Source organism: Pelophylax lessonae (assembly GCF_965119305.1).
Source record: "Pelophylax lessonae genome assembly, chromosome: 8".
Lineage (NCBI taxonomy): Eukaryota > Metazoa > Chordata > Amphibia > Anura > Ranidae > Pelophylax > Pelophylax lessonae.
In genome coordinates, this window is record NC_138775.1 from 77,831,979 (window position 1) to 77,848,959 (window position 16,981).

The 16,981-nt window shown below is 47.1% G+C and overlaps 1 protein-coding gene across 1 annotated transcript in view; it reads right to left on the reverse strand.

Annotated features, from left to right (window-relative positions):
- The window catches only part of SYN2 (synapsin II), a 462,275-nt gene extending 457,399 nt beyond the window's left edge, over positions 1–4,876 (reverse strand). Inside the window, exon 1 of the mRNA XM_082266531.1 lies at positions 4,412–4,876. Coding sequence (XP_082122657.1) covers positions 4,412–4,875 — 464 coding nt within the window. The 5' untranslated portion in view covers position 4,876. The remainder of the gene's footprint in view (positions 1–4,411) is intronic.
- Positions 4,877–16,981: the final 12,105 nt, after the last annotated feature.

Here is a 16,981-nt window from a genome sequence, read left to right on the forward strand (position 1 = left end):
GGACAGAAACTCTTAATCATAGTAATAATCTGCATTTAATTTGGGGGGGGGGGGCACCAATGACAGTGGCAGAGATAATCTTTATATAATTTTAGGGAAATCCACTGATTAACATTAATAATCTTCATAAAAGTTTAGGACCACAAATGTCATCAGAGATTGCCATCATTTACATATACAATTAGGGGTCTCACCTTCTGCGTTTAATTAAATCGGCATCCTCAAATTCTATTAGAAAATCACACATCATACATTTAATAAAGGGCTTTTCCTGTTGTGCAATCCTATACCTTCAATTCAATCCTACTGGATCTGATTTATTGGTGTAGCTATTGATTTTGGTTGTAAACAAATTTTCCTGCATCCAAGAACCTTGGGGGTGCCCTAATCAATGTGAGTGATGATCTATGTAACATTTTAGGGGACTCTTGTTATCATGACAACATCTCCATGGAATATTTGGGGTACACAATTCACTGTTTGGAACCATATGTATTATAATGAATCTTACAGACCTCCATTCAGTGAGGGAATCACATCACCTACATGGACTATATGGGGGGGGGCGTCACAGGTCAGTGTGATAGATGAAACGCCCTATATACCTTATATCTGTTAGATAGATAGATAGATAGATAGATAGATAGATAGATAGATAGATAGATAGATAGATAGATAGATAGATAGATAGATAGATAGATAGATAGATAGATAGATAGATAGATAGATAGATAGATAGATAGATAGATAGATAGATAGATAGATAGATAGATAGTACATCCTATATAAAATAAGAGGGGACTCAGCAGAGAAATCACATAATCTATATGGAATCTATGGGCCACACAGATCAATGTTAGATATTGTACATATATAAAATATATAAAATAATAGGGCACTTGGTGAAGGAATTACATCATCGATATGGAATATTTGGGGGACACAGATCATTGTGATGGATAGTACATCCTATATAAAATAATAGGGGACTCAGCAGGGAAATCACATAATCTATATGGAATACAGTATTGGAGGTACACAGATCAATTTTATAAATTGTACATCCTATATAAAATAATAGGGGACATAGAAGGGAAATCCCATAATCTATATGGAATACAGTATTGGAGGTATACTGATCAATGTTAGAAATTGTACATCCTATATAAAATAATAAGGAACTTGGTGAAGCAATCACATCATCTATATGGAATATTTGGGGTACACAAATTGGTATTAGAGATATTACACCCTATACAAAATAATAATGGACTAGGAGGGTGGTCAGATCGTCTTTATAGAATATTTGGATACACTGATCAATGCTAGACATTGTGCATCCTATATAAAATATTAGAGGGCTTGGTGGAGGAATCACAAAATCTATATATGGAATATTTGGGGTATACAGATCAGTATTAGAAATATTAAATTCTATATAAAGTAACATGGGACTTGGAGCTAATACATCCTATATAAATTAGTATGGAACTCATGGGGGCAATCACGTCATCTATATGGAATATTTGGGGTACACAGATCAATGTTAGAAATATGACACCTTATATAAAATAATAATAGACTGGGAAAGGATCACATCACCTATGTGAAATATTTTTGGTACACAGGTAGTATATATAGAGTGTATAGAGTGTATATAAGATCATAGGGGTCTCGGGGGGGGGGTCATCACATCATCTATATGGAATATTTGGGGTACACAGATCAATGTTAGAAATATGACACCTTATATAAAATAATAATGGACTGGGAAAGGATCACATCACCTATGTGAAATATTTTTGGTACACAGGTAGTATATATAGAGTGTATAGAGTGTATATAAGATCATAGGGGTCTCGGGGGGGTCATCACATCATCTATATGGAATATTTGGGGTACACAGATGGGGTGAAAGCCAAGACACCCTCTGTATGGGGTTATATACTAGATGAAATTGTGCCTTTTTTTGACCTGACTAACTATGTAACTACATAATATTTAATACACAGATGTTTCCAGGGAAGGGTCAGCGTGGGGATCACCCAATGTACTTAGAGCATATGATGAATACAGATGATGGGGGGAATCACACAATATATATAATATTGAGGAGGCTTCCCTCTGTCAGTGATGACAGCATGGAATTTTCAGTGTAGACAGATGAATGCATCCTGATATAGATACATTATTGGGAAGTCAGTGATCAGTGTTGGGGGGGTCCTGATATTGATCTATTATTTGGGAGGTCAGTGATCAGTGTTGGGGGGGAGGGTCCTGATATTGATCTATCATTTGGGAGGTCAGTGATCAGTGTTGGAGGGGAGGGTCCTGATATTGATTTATTATTTGGGAGGTCAGTGATCAGTGTTGGGGGGGAGGGTCCTGATATTGATCTATTATTGGGAGGTCAGTGATCAGTGTTGGGGGGGAGGGTCCTGATATTGATCTATTATTTGGGAGGTCAGTGATCAGTGTTGGGGGGAGGGTCCTGCTATTGATCTATTATTTGGGAGGTCAGTGATCAGTGTTGGGGGGGAGGGTCCTGATATTGATCTATTATTGGGAGGTCAGTGATCAGTGTTGGGGGGGAGGGTCCTGATATTGATCTATTATTGGGAGGTCAGTGATCAGTGTTGGGAGGGGAGGGTCCTGATATTGATCTATTATTTGGGAGGTCAGTGATCAGTGTTGGGGGGGAGGGTCCTGATATTGATCTATTATTGGGAGGTCAGTGATCAGTGTTGGGAGGGGAGGGTCCTGATATTGATCTATTATTTGGGAGGTCAGTGATCAGTGTTTTGGGGGGGGGGGGGTCCTGATATAGATCTATTTTTGGGAGGTCAATGATCAGTGTTCGGGGGTCCTGATATAGATCTATTACTGGGAGGTCAGTGATCAATGATGGGGGGGTCCTGATATAGATCTATTACTGGGAGGTCAGTGATCAATGATGGGGGGTCCTGATATAGATACAGTACATTATTGGGAGGTCAGCGATGAGTAATGGAGATTAGTGTTGGAGGCTCCTGATATAGATTTATTTTTGGGAGGTCAGAGATGAATAATGGAGAGTCCTGATATAGATTTATAATCGGGGGGTCAGCGAACAGTGATGGAGGGTCCTGATATAGATTTATAATTGGGAGGACAGAGATGAGTAATGGAGAGTCCTGATATAGATTTATAATCGGGGGGTCAGCGATCAGTGATGAAGGGTCCTGATATAGATTTATAATTGGGAGGTCAGCGATCAGTGATGAAGGGTCCTGATATAGATTTATAATTGGGAGGTCAGCGATCAGTGATGGAGGGTCCTGATTTAGATTTATTATTGGGAGATCAATGATCAGTGTTGGGGGTACTTATATAGCTCTATTATTGGGAGGTCAGTGATCAGCGTTGGGGGGGGTCCTGATATAGATCTATTATTGGGAGATCAATGATCAGTGTTGGGGGTACTTATATAGCTCTATTATTGGGAGGTCAGTGATCAGTATTGAGGGTCCTTATATAGCTCTATTATTGGGAGGTCAGTGATCAGTATTGAGGGTCCTGATATAGATCTACTATTGGGAGGTCAGTGATGGGGGGAGGGTCCTGATATAGATCTATTATCAGGAGGACAGTGATCAGTGCTGAGGGGTCCTGACATAGATCTTTTATTGGGAGGTCAGTGACCAGTATTAGGGGGTCCTGATATAGATCTATTATTGGGAGGTCGGTGATCAGTATTGGGGGGTCCTGATATAGATCTATTATTGGGAGGTCAGTTATCAGTATTTGGGGGTTCTGATATAGATCTATTATTAGGAGGTCAGTGATCAGTGCTGAGGGGTCCTGATATAGATCTATTATCGGGAGGTCAGTGATCAGTGCTGAGGGGTCCTGATATAGATCGATTATTGGGAGGTCAGTGACCAGTATTGGGGTTGGGGGGTCCTGATATAGATCTATTATTGGAAAGTCGGTGATCAGTATTGGGTGGTCCTGATATAGATCTATTATTGGGAAGTCGGTGATCAGTATTGGGGGGGTTCTGATATAGATCTGTTTTTGGGAGGGCGGTGATCTGTATTGAGGGGTCCTGATATAGATCTATTATTTGGGAGGGTGGTGATCCGTGTTGGGGGGTCCTGATATTGATATATTATTGGGAGGTCAGCGATCAGTATTGGAGGGTCCTGATATAGATCTATTATTGGGAGGGTGGTGATCAGTAATGGGGGGTTCTGATATAGATCTGTTATTGGGAGGTCAGTTATCAGTATTGGGGGGTCCTGATATAGATGTATTATTGGGAGGTGAGTGTTGGAGGGGGGGGGGGGGGGGGTATTATCAGGGATCACACATGTTGGGGGGGTTGCAGTGCACACCATACACCTGGGTGTGGTAGGGGGTAGGTACTCACCAGTCGGTATGGGGGTCATCAATGATAAGCAGTATTCGGGACCTTCTCCCGGGGCTCCCCGCAGTCTGCTCTCCCAGGCCAGCCGAGGCCGCCGTCTGTTTCACCACATTGGTGAAGGAGGAGAAGAATCCCCCTGCTGTCTGTCCGGAGGGTCTCCGGTCCGGTCCGGTGGGTGGGGGTGGTTGGGGGGGTTCGGGTCTCTGCAGGTCGGTCATATAGCCATTGGGGAGATTGGCGATGAAGCTGCTGTCCGATAACCGGCGCCGGAGGAAGTTCATGGCGGAGGATGATCGGGGATGGGGAGGATGGAGAGCGGCTGGACGGCTCTGGATGGAGAGATGGACGGACAGCCGCTTCCTGCTGCCTGCTCCGCTCACTGCTCCTTCCCGGGGGGAGGCTGTCATAGAGAGGGGGAGGAGCCCAGCAATCTGCAGTGATACCTGACCCCCCCTCCACACCCACATCCCAACACCGCGGAGGACCGGGGACCGCTGTGTGCAGGATGATGGGGACCGCTGTGTGCAGGATAATGGGGGGACCACTGTGTGCAGGATGATGGGGGACCGCTGTGTGCAGGATGATGGGGGACCGCTGTGTGCAGGATGATGGGGGGACCGCTGTGTGCAGGATGATGGGGGACCGCTGTGTGCAGGATGATGGGGGGACCGCTGTGTGCAGGATGATGGGGGACCGCTGTGTGCAGGATGATGGGGGGACCGCTGTGTGCAGGATGATGGGGGACCGCTGTGTGCAGGATGATGGGGGGACCGCTGTGTGCAGGATGATAAGAGGACCACTGTGTGCAGGATGATGGGGGGACCACTGTGTGCAGGATGATCAGAGGACTACTGTCTGCAGGATGATGAGGGTATTACTGTGTGCAGGATGAGGGGGGTACCACTGTGTGCAGGATGATAAGAGGACCACTTTGTGCAGGATGATGGGGGATCACTGTGTGCAGGATGATCAGAAGACCACTGTGTGCAGGATTATGGGGGTACCACTGTGTGCAGGATGATTAGAGGACCACTGTGTGCAAGATGATTAGAGTACCACTGTGTGCAGGATGATGGGGGTACTACTGTGTGCAGGATGATTAGAGGACCACTGTGTGCAGGATGATGGGGGTACTACTGTGTGCAGGGTGATCAGAGGACCACTGTGTGCAAGATGATGGGGGTACCACTGTGTGCAGGATGATCAGAAGACCACTGTGGGCAAGATGATTAGAGGACCACTGTGTGCAGAATGATGGGGGTGCCGCTGTGTGCAGAATGATCAGAGGACCACTGTGTGCAGGATGATGGGGGTACCACTGTGTGCGGGATGATAAGAGGACGACTGTGTGCAGGATTATGGGGGTACCACTGTGTGCAGGATGATGGGGGACCGCTGTGTGCAGGATGATGGGGGGACCGCTGTGTGCAGGAAGATGGGGGTACCACTGTGTGCAGGATGATGGGGGTGCCACTGTGTGCGGGATGATAAGAGGACGACTGTGTGCAGGATTATGGGGGTGCCGCTGTGTGCAGAATGATCAGAGGACCACTGTGTGCAGGATGATCAGAGGACCACTGTGTGCAGGATGATAAGAGGACCACTATGTGCAGGATGATAAGAGGACCACTATGTGCAGGATGATGGGGGACCACTGTGTGCAGGATGATAAGAGGACCACTATGTGCAGGATGATAAGAGGACCACTATGTGCAGGATGATGGGGGACCACTGTGTACAGGATGATAAGAGGACCACTGTGAAGCACAGTCAATTGACCACTTATAAAGGATGATCAGAGGACCACAGTGTGAAAGATGATCAGAGGAACACTATGTGAAGGATGATCAGTAAACAGCTGTGTGAAGAATGATCAGGACACAGCTGTGTGAAAGATAATCAGGTTTTTCAGTGTGTGAAAGATGATTAGGGTTCCGCTGTGTGCAGGATGACCAGGGGACCACTGTATGGAGGACAATTAAAGGACCAGTATGTGCAGGATTCTGATCAGGGTACCACTGACTGAAGGAAGCTGATCAGGGGCCACTGTATGAAAGATGATCAGGATACCACTGTGTGATGGATGATCAGGAAAATAAAAGAATAGGAGGAAAACCATGTGAAGAATGATCATGAGACCACTGTGATGATCACTGGGATGACTAGGGTTCTACCGTGTGGAGAATGTTCAGGGCTCCTCTGTGTGAAGTATTATCAGGGGACCATTTTGTGAAAGTTGATCATGGATCCACTGTGTAAGGGATGACTGAGGGCCACTGTGTGGAGGATGATTGAGATATCACTGTCTGGAGGATGATGATCTGGGGCCACTGTGTGAGGGATGTAAACAATGCTAAACAGGGTGTCACTAAATGAGGATAAGAGGATGGTCAGGAGACTGCTGTCTATATAGGATGACCAGGGAACAGCTTTGTGCAGGATGATCAGGGTGCCATTGTGTGAAGGATGCTGATTAAGGGACTGCTGTGTGGAGGATGCTAATCAGAGTACTACTGTGTAGAGCATGATTTGGGGACAGCTGTGTAAAGGATGCTGTTCAGGGTACCACTGTGTAGAGGGTGCTGTTCAGGGTACCACTGTGTAGAGGGTGCTGCTCAGGGTACCACTGTGTAGAGGGTGCTGTTCAGGGTACCACTGTGTAGAGGCTGCTCAGGGTGGAATCCAAACAGGGAAGACCGCTCTAGGTGAGACTGGAATCAGGTGCTGGTCGGATCCGCAATCCAGGATAGCTTCAACAACAAAAGGAATGACCGCACTTCCGATAAATTTCAAAAAAGGAGTGTCTTTATTCCACATCAATCGAATTGGCAAGTACAGATACACACTGTGAGTGCAGGACAATCGGTGGACGCCTTTCACGACTGGATGTGTCGCTTATTCATCACCAAGTTCACTCTGGATGTGCATCGGCCATATATACACCCCATACATACAGCTGGCAACAATTGGAGTCATCAAACTAGTTGTTCCTCCCCTTGGTCAGCTGTTGGGAATCTACAGCTAGATTGCACAGACAGAGTGATCCCAACAAAATCCAAACTTCAAAACACTTGTGCAAAAACATTTTACATATGTGGATATCAATCAAAATGAATATCCTTAGTGGTAACTGCTAAAGTAAAGAAAAATAGAAAAACATCAAGAATACATATTCAGTGTATGTGATACGTTTATCATATATATAAAGAGAATATATGTGTATATAAAGTATGAATGAAAAGAATATGTATTAAAGACCTTGTGAGTAACCATGAAAATAAAAATAAAATGAAAAAGTGTAAAGTGATATTAATGTATTATTATTAAAAAATAGTAATGATAATAATGTGCCGTGTCACAAGAAAGATAGAGGCTGCTCAGGGTACCACTGTGTAGAGGGTGCTGCTCAGGGTACCACTGTGTGAATGATGATGCTCAGGGTACCACTGTGTAGAGGACGCTGTGCAGGGTACCACTGTGTAGAGGACGCTGTGCAGGGTACCACTGTGTAGAGGACGCTGTGTAGGGTACCACTGTGTGAATGATGATGCACAGGGTACCACTGTCTAGAGGACGCTGTGTAGGGTACCACTGTCTAGAGGGTGCTGTTCAGGGTACCACTATGTGAACAATGCTGCTCAGGGTACCACTGTGTGAATGATGCTGTGCAGGGTACCACTGTGTAGAAGATGCTGCTCAGGGTACCACTGCGTAGAGGATGCTAATCAGAGTACTACTGTATAGAGCATGATTTGGGGACAACTGTGTAGAGGATGCTGCTCAGGGTACCACTGTGTAAACGATGGTGCGCAGGGTACCACTGTGTAGAGGATGATGCTCAGGGTACCACTGTGTGAACAACGCTGCTCAGTGTACCATTGTGTGAATGATGCTGCGCAGGATACGACTGTGTAGAGGATGCTGCTCAGGGAGCCACTGTGTGAACAATGCTGTGCAGGCTACTATGGGTACTACTATGTGAAGGATGTTGCTTAGGGTACCGCAGCAAAGGAGATGCTGCTCAGGGTACCACTGTCTAGGGGATTCTGCTCAGGGTACCGCTTTGTGGAGGATGCCACTCAGTATACAACTGTGTGAAGGATGTTGCTTAGGGTACTGCTGCATAGAGGATGCTTCTTAGGGTACCTCACTGTAGAGGATGCTGCTCAGGGTACCTCTGTGTAGAGGTTGCTGCTCAGGGTACCACCGCGTGAACGATGCCGCCCAGGGTACCACTTTGTGGAGGATGCCGCTTAGCATACAACTGTGTGAAGGATGTTGCTCAGGGTACCACTGTGTGATGGATGTTAATTAGGTTACCAATGTCTAAATATGTGGAGAGGGCTCCGGATACCACTCTGTAAATGATACTCAGGATACCACTGTGTAAAGAATGCTGCTCAGGGTATCTCTGTGTGAAGGATGCTCAGGGTACCTCTATGTGAAGAAAGCAAATCATGGTACCACTGTGTGAAAGATGCGAGTGAGGGTACCGCTCTGTGGAGGATGCTCAGGGTACTGTTGCTTTGAGGCTGCTGTTTAAGGTGCTACTGTGTGAAGGATGTTGCTCAGGGTACCAGTGTGTGAAGGATGTTTAGGTTACCACTGTGTGAAGAATGCTCAGGGTATGAGAATGGATGTTGCTCAGGGTACAATTGTGTATAAGATGCTAAGGTTACCACTGTATGAATGGCGCTTTTCAGAATACCACAGTGTAAAAGATGCTGTGAAGGATGCTCAGTGTACCATTGTGTGTAGGATGTTGATTAGGGTACCAATCTGTAAAAGATGCTGCTTGAGATAGCACACTGTGAAGGATGCTCAGTGTACCATTGTGTGTAGGATGTTGATCAGGGTACCAATCTGTGAAAGATGCTGCTCAGGGTATCACTGTGTGAAGGATGCCAATCAACGTACCACTGTGTGGAGGGTTCTTCTCAGGCTAGCTCTTTAATGTACTACATACTAAGGATGTGTATGCTCAGGGTACAACCCTAAATACTAAGGGTGCTTATATGCAGGGCTGCTGTTATAAATCATGGGGCCCCATACAGTCTAGCTGACAGAACAGTGAATCAAGCCCAACAGGTGGCTCCAGCTGCATAAACAAGCAACTCATTAATGCAACCAGTATATCTGTAAGAATGAGCCCTTTAATTGTGTTTTTTAATTATTATTTTTTAAAGCCCTGTGGGGTTTGGTGAAATATCAGGGGTCTAAACAGACACCCAATGTCTCACTTTTGAGACAGAGAAAAAGATTGAGGATACACATTCCTCAATCATTTCTCTGCAGCCTCAGCTTCAGAGTGAATGAACAGAAAGCGTTCTGTACAGAGACTCCCTGTTCATTCACAAACTGAAGCGTTATAAACACAGGGAGGGCCGCAAGGGGGTTGGTTCCAATAATTGGGCTCAGTCCTCCTGCTATGGGCCCCTCTGTTGAACCTATGGGGCCTGGGCCTCATAGCTGAGGGTAGGTGCTACCCCCTTATTAGCGGCCCTGCTTATATATGTTGAGGGCACCACTCCCTAGATGATGTTTAGGGTACCATTCTGTACAAGATAATGAGGATACTACTGTTGTACAAGATTCTGAGTGTACCCCTGTGCCCAAGATGCTTAGTGTACCCCTGTGCCCAAGATGCTGAGTGTACCCCTGTGCCCAAGATGCTCAGTGTACCCTGTGCCCAAGATGCATAGAGTACCCCTGTGCCCAAGATGCTCAGTGTACCCCTGTGCCCAAGATGCTGAGTGTTCCCCCTTTGCCCAAGATGCTCAGTGTACCCTGTGCCCAAGATGCTCAATGTACCTCTGTGCCCAAAGTTGCTGAGTGTACCCCTGTGCCCAAGATGCTCAGTGTACCCCTGTGCCCAAGATGCTGAGTGTACTCCTGTGCCCAAGATGCTCAGTGTACCCTGTGCCCAAGATGCTTAGTGTACCCCTGTGCCCAAGATGCTCAGTGTACCCCTGTGCCCAAGATGCTGAGTGTTCCCCCTTTGCCCAAGATGCTCAGTGTACCCTGTGCCCAAGATGCTCAGTGTACCTCTGTGCCCAAGATGCTCAGTATACCTCTGTGCCCAAAGTTGCTGGGACCTAGCCTTGAAGTGTGTCCAGGTCTCTGGCAGAGGGGTGAGCCGTGCAGGATGCTAACTAGATGTTGGCTGTTCTCCGATGGATGTTGTGCCAGAGAAGGCAAAGTGACTGATGCTGACTATAACAGATTGATCAGTATACGTAAAAGGAACTCTCTGGGGGGGGGGGGGGGGTGCTCTGTATGTAAGCTGGGAAGGGTTTTCTGTTTGTATCTTAAAGGGTTGTTTTGCATGTAAGCTTATAGAAAAAAATTCCCTGTAAGCCCAGGGATGCTCTATACCGCCAGTCTAGGAAGAATGCTGTGCATAAATGGAGAGAATAAATCTGGAACAAATGCAGGGAGATAGATGCTGACTGTATTGTGGTTGGAAAGCTGCAGCTGTGAAGGGTATTGTTAACGGAATGGTTGTGGAGGATGTGTTACCTCGAAGGTTTCTCTGCAGAGGAGGGTGGGTGAGGTGGGGGATCCCCAGTTGAGAAAACAGATGAGATGGGCTACATTTCGAATCATACATATGTAATAGTGTATCCCTGAAGCTGGACTCCTGTAGATATGATATGGATTGGGGAGAGATGTCAAAATATATAAAGTCATTTGAACTCTCACTGGCACCCCCCTGGTCAGTGATTCATTCTGAATGAAACAAAATATTTGTCATGGTGTGAATTTTGGATGGATGTTGGGCTGCTTCAACACTTGGCATTTCTGGAACATGCGACAAAGTGCACAGGAAACACGTGATTTGGGCATTGCACTTGAAGTGCCATTAATTGTTAATGACACCCCTAACATGGTTAGCAGACAGAAGTTTTTTTGCGCAGCAAATACACCAAAAATTGCACGCTGAAAAAACACGCAAACTCTCCATGCTCGAAAAAGTTCTGGAGCTTCTTTGTTGCATTTATTGCATGCATGGGGCAATCCATTCAAGTGCATGGGCTGCTCCATGTGCGACATGCAGAAACGCACAAAAAAAGTGCAAAAAAACGTGAGCAGTCATGCATATTTGTGTTACACAAACTGTGAATGAGGCCTTGCGGATGGACAGATTTGAGTTTTTATTTCCCAAAAATTTCATTGGAAATCCACTGTGTGAAGAATGTTGCTCAGGGCACCACTGTGTAGAGGCTGCTGCTCAGTGTACCCCTGTGTAGAGGCTGCTGAACAGGGTACCACTGTGTAGAGGCTGCTGCTTAGGGTACCACTATGTAGAGGATGCTTCTCAGGATACCACTGTGTAGAGGATGCTGCTCAGGGTACCACTGTGTAGAGGATGCTGCTTAGGGTACCACTGTGTAGAGGATGCTGCTTAGGGTACCACTGTGTAGAGGATGCTGCTTAGGGTAACACTGTTTAGAGGATGCTTCTCATGATACCACTGTGTAGAGGCTGCTCAGGGTACCACTGTGTAGAGGATGCTGCTCAGGGTACCACTGTGTAGAGGATGCTGCTTAGGGTACCACTGTGTAGAGGATGCTGCTCAGGGTACCAATGTGTAGAGGCTGCTGCTCAAGGTACCACTGTGTAGAGGATGCTGCTTAGGGTACCACTGTGTAGAGGATGCTGTTCAGGGTACCAATGTGTAGAGGATGCTGCTCAAGGTACCACTGTGTAGAGGATGCTGCTCAAGGTACCACTGTGTAGAAGATGCTGCTTAGGGTACCACTGTGTAGAAGATGCTGCTCAGGGTACCACTGTGTAGAGGATGCTGCTCAGTGTATCCATGTGTAGAGGATGCTCAGGATACCACTGTGTAGAGGATGCTCAGTGTACCCATGTGTAGAGGATGCTCAAGGTACCACTGTGTATAGGATGCTGCTAAGGGTACCACTGTGTAGAGGATGCTGCTCAGGGTACCACTGTGTAGAGGATGCTCAGGGTACCACTGTGTAGAGGATGCTGCTCAGGGTACCAATGTGTAGAGGCTGCTGCTCAAGGTACCACTGTGTAGAGGATGCTGCTCAGGGTATCAATGTGTAGAGGATGCTGCTTAGGGTACCACTGTGTAGAGGATGCTGCTTAGGGTACCACTGTGTAGAGGATGCTGCTCAAGGTATCAATGTGTAGAGGATGCTGCTTAGGGTATCAATGTGTAGAGGATGCTGCTTAGGGTATCAATGTGTAGAAGATGCTGCTCAGGGTACCACTGTGTAGAGGATGCTGCTCATTGTATCCATGTGTAGAGGATGCTCAGGATACCACTGTGTAGAGGCTGCTGATCAGGGTACCACTGTGTAGAAGATGCTGCTCAAGGTACCACTGTGTAGAGGATCCCGTTCAGGGTACCACTGTTTATAGGATGCCTCTCAGGATACCACTGTGTAGAGGATGCTGCTCAGTGTAGCAATGTGTATAGGATGCTGCTCAGGGTACCACTGTGTAGAGGATGCTCAGGGTACCACTGTGTAGAGGATGCTGCTTATGGTACCACTGTGTAGAGGATGCTCAGGGTACAACTGTGTAGAGGATGCTGCTCAGTGTACCCATGTGTAGAGGATGCTCAGGGTACCACTGTGTATGGGATGCTGCTCAGGGTACCACTATGTAGAGGATGTTGCTCAGGGTACCACTGTGTGAAGAATGCTGCTCAGGGTAACACTGTGTGAATGATGCTGCTCTGTGTACCACTGTGTAGAGCAGGGGTCTCCAAACTACAGCCCTCCAGCTGTTGCGGAACTACATATCCCATGAGGCATTGTAAAACTCTGACATTCACAGCCATGACTAGGCATGATGGGAATTGTAGTTCCTGAACAACTGGAGGGCCATAGTTTGAACACCCCTGGTGTAGAGGGTGCTATTCAGGGTACCACTGTATGAATGATGCTGCTCAGGGCACCACTGTGTAGAGGCTGCTGCTCAGTGTACCCCTGTGTAGAGGCTGCTGAACAGGGTACCACTGTGTAGAGGCTGCTGCTTAGGGTACCACTATGTAGAGGATGCTTCTCAGGATACCACTGTGTAGAGGATGCTGCTTAGGGTACCACTGTGTAGAGGATGCTGCTTAGGGTAACACTGTTTAGAGGATGCTTCTCAGGATACCACTGTGTAGAGGATGCTCAGGGTACCACTGTGTATAGGATGCTGCTAAGGGTACCACTGTGTAGAGGATGCTGCTCAGGGTACCACTGTGTAGAGGATGCTGCTTAGGGTACCACTGTGTAGAGGATGCTCAGGGTACCTCTATGTGAAGAAAGCAAATCATGGTACCACTGTGTGAAAGATGCGAGTCAGGGTACCGCTCTGTGGAGGATGTTCAGGGTACTGTTGCTTTGAGGCTGCTGTTTAAGGTGCTACTGTGTGAAGGATGCTGCTCAGGGTACCAGTGTGTGAAGGATGTTTAGGTTACCACTGTGTGAAGAATGCTCAGGGTATGAGAATGGATGTTGCTCAGGGTACAATTGTGTATAAGATGCTAAGGTTACCACTGTATGAATGGCGCTTTTCAGAATACCACAGTGTAAAAGATGCTGTGAAGGATGCTCAGTGTACCATTGTGTGTAGGATGTTGATCAGGGTACCAATCTGTAAAAGATGCTGCTCAGGGTATAACTGTGTGAAGGATGCCAATCAACGTACCACTGTGTGGAGGATTCTTCTCAGGCTAGCTCTTTAACGTACTACATACTAAGGGTGTGTAAGCTCAGGGTACAACCCTAAATACTAAGGGTGCTTATATGCAGGGCTGCTGTTAGAAACCATGGGGCCCCATACAGTCTATCTGACAGAACAGTGAATCAAGCCCAACAGGCGGCTACAGCCACATACACAAGCCACTCATTGATGCAACCAGTATACCTGTAAGAATGAGCCTTTTAATTGTGTTTTTTTAATTATTATTTTTTAAAGCCCTGTGGGGTTTGGTGAAATATCAGGGGTCTAAACAGACACCCAATGTCTCACTTTTGAGACAGAGAAAAAGATTGAGGATACACATTCCTCAATCCTTTCTCTGCAGCCTCAGCTTTAGAGTGAATGAACAGAAAGCGTTCTGTACAGAGACTCCCTGTTCATTCACAAACTGAAGCATTATAAACAGGGGATTGGTTCCAATAATTGGGCTCAGTCCTCCTGCTATGGGCCCCTCTGTTGAACCTATGGGGCCTGGGCCTCATAGCTGAGGGTAGGTGCTACCCCCTTATTAGCGGCCCTGCTTATATATGTTGAGGGCACCACTCCCTAGATGATGTTTAGGGTACCATTCTGTACAAGATACTGAGGATACTACTGTTGTACAAGATTCGGAGTGCACCCCTGTGCCCAAGATGCTTAGTGTACCACTGTGCCCAAGATGCTGAGTGTACCCCTGTGCCCAAGATGCTCAGTGTACCCTGTGCCCAAGATGCTTAGAGTAACCCTGTGCCCAAGATGCTCAGTGTACCCCTGTGCCCAAGATGCTGAGTGTTCCCCCTTTGCCCAAGATGCTCAGTGTACCCTGTGCCCAAGATGCTCAGTGTACCTCTGTGCCCAAAGTTGCTGAGTGTACCCCTGTGCCCAAGATGCTCAGTGTACCTCTGTGCCCAAAGTTGCTGAGTGTACCCCTGTGCCCAAGATGCTCAGTGTACCCCTGTGCCCAAGATGCTGAGTGTACCCCTGTGCCCAAGATGCTCAGTGTACCCTGTGCCCAAGATGCTTAGTGTACCCCTGTGCCCAAGATGCTCAGTGTACCCCTGTGCTCAAGATGCTGAGTGTTCCCCCTTTGCCCAAGATGCTCAGTGTACCCTGTGCCCAAGATGCTCAGTGTACCTCTGTGCCCAAGATGCTCAGTGTACCTCTGTGCCCAAAGTTGCTGGGAACTAGCCTTGATGTGTGTCCAGGTCTCTGGCAGAGGGGTGAGCTGTGCAGGATGCTAACTGGATGTTGGCTGTTCTCCGATGAATGTTGTGCCAGAGAAGGCAAAGTGACTATAAAAGATTGATCAATATACGTAAAAGGAACTCTCTGGGGGGGGGGGGGGGGATGCTCTGTATGTAAGCTGGGAAGGGTTTTCTGTTTGTATCTTAAAGGGTTGTTTTGCATGTAAGCTTATAGAAAAGATTCCCTGTAAGCCCAGGGATGCTCTATACCGCCAGTCTAGGAAGAATGCTGTGCATAAATGGAGAGAATAAATCTGGAACAAATGCAGGGAGATAGATGCTGACTGTATTGTGGTTGGAAAGCTGCAGCTGTGAAGGGTATTGTTAACGGAATGGTTGTGGAGGATGTGTTACCTCGAAGTTTTTATTTCCCAAAAATTTCATTGGAAATCCACTGTGTGAAGAATGTTGCTCAGGGCACCACTGTGTAGAGGCTGCTGCTCAGTGTACCCCTGTGTAGAGGCTGCTGAACAGGGTACCACTGTGTAGAGGCTGCTGCTTAGGGTACCACTATGTAGAGGATGCTTCTCAGGATACCACTGTGTAGAGGATGCTGCTTAGGGTACCACTGTTTAGAGGATGCTTCTCAGGATACCACTGTGTAGAGGATGCTCAGGGTACCACTGTGTATAGGATGCTGCTAAGGGTACCACTGTGTAGAGGATGCTGCTCAGGGTACCACTGTGTAGAGGATGCTGCTCAGGGTACCAATGTGTAGAGGCTGCTGCTCAAGGTACCACTGTGTAGAGGATGCTGCTTAGGGTACCACTGTGTAGAGGATGCTGTTCAGGGTACCAATGTGTAGAGGATGCTGCTCAAGGTACCACTGTGTAGAGGATGCTGCTCAAGGTACCACTGTGTAGAGGATGCTGCTTAGGGTACCACTGTGTAGAAGATGCTGCTCAGGGTACCACTGTGTAGAGGATGCTGCTCAGTGTATCCATGTGTAGAGGATGCTCAGGATACCACTGTGTAGAGGATGCTCAGTGTACCCATGTGTAGAGGATGCTCAAGGTACCACTGTGTATAGGATGCTGCTAAGGGTACCACTGTGTAGAGGATGCTGCTCAGGGTACCACTGTGTAGAGGATGCTCAGGGTACCACTGTGTAGAGGATGCTGCTCAGGGTACCAATGTGTAGAGGCTGCTGCTCAAGGTACCACTGTGTAGAGGATGCTGCTCAGGGTATCAATGTGTAGAGGATGCTGCTTAGGGTACCACTGTGTAGAGGATGCTGCTTAGGGTACCACTGTGTAGAGGATGCTGCTCAAGGTACCACTGTGTAGAGGATGCTGCTCAGGGTATCAATGTGTAGAGGATGCTGCTTAGGGTATCAATGTGTAGAAGATGCTGCTCAGGGTACCACTGTGTAGAGGATGCTGCTCATTGTATCCATGTGTAGAGGATGCTCAGGATACCACTGTGTAGAGGCTGCTGATCAGGGTACCACTGTGTAGAAGATGCTGCTCAAGGTACCACTGTGTAGAGGATCCCGTTCAGGGTACCACTGTTTATAGGATGCCTCTCAGGATACCACTGTGTAGAGGATGCTGCTCAGTGTAGCAATGTGTATAGGATGCTGCTCAGGGTACCACTGTGTAGAGGATGCTCAGGGTACCAC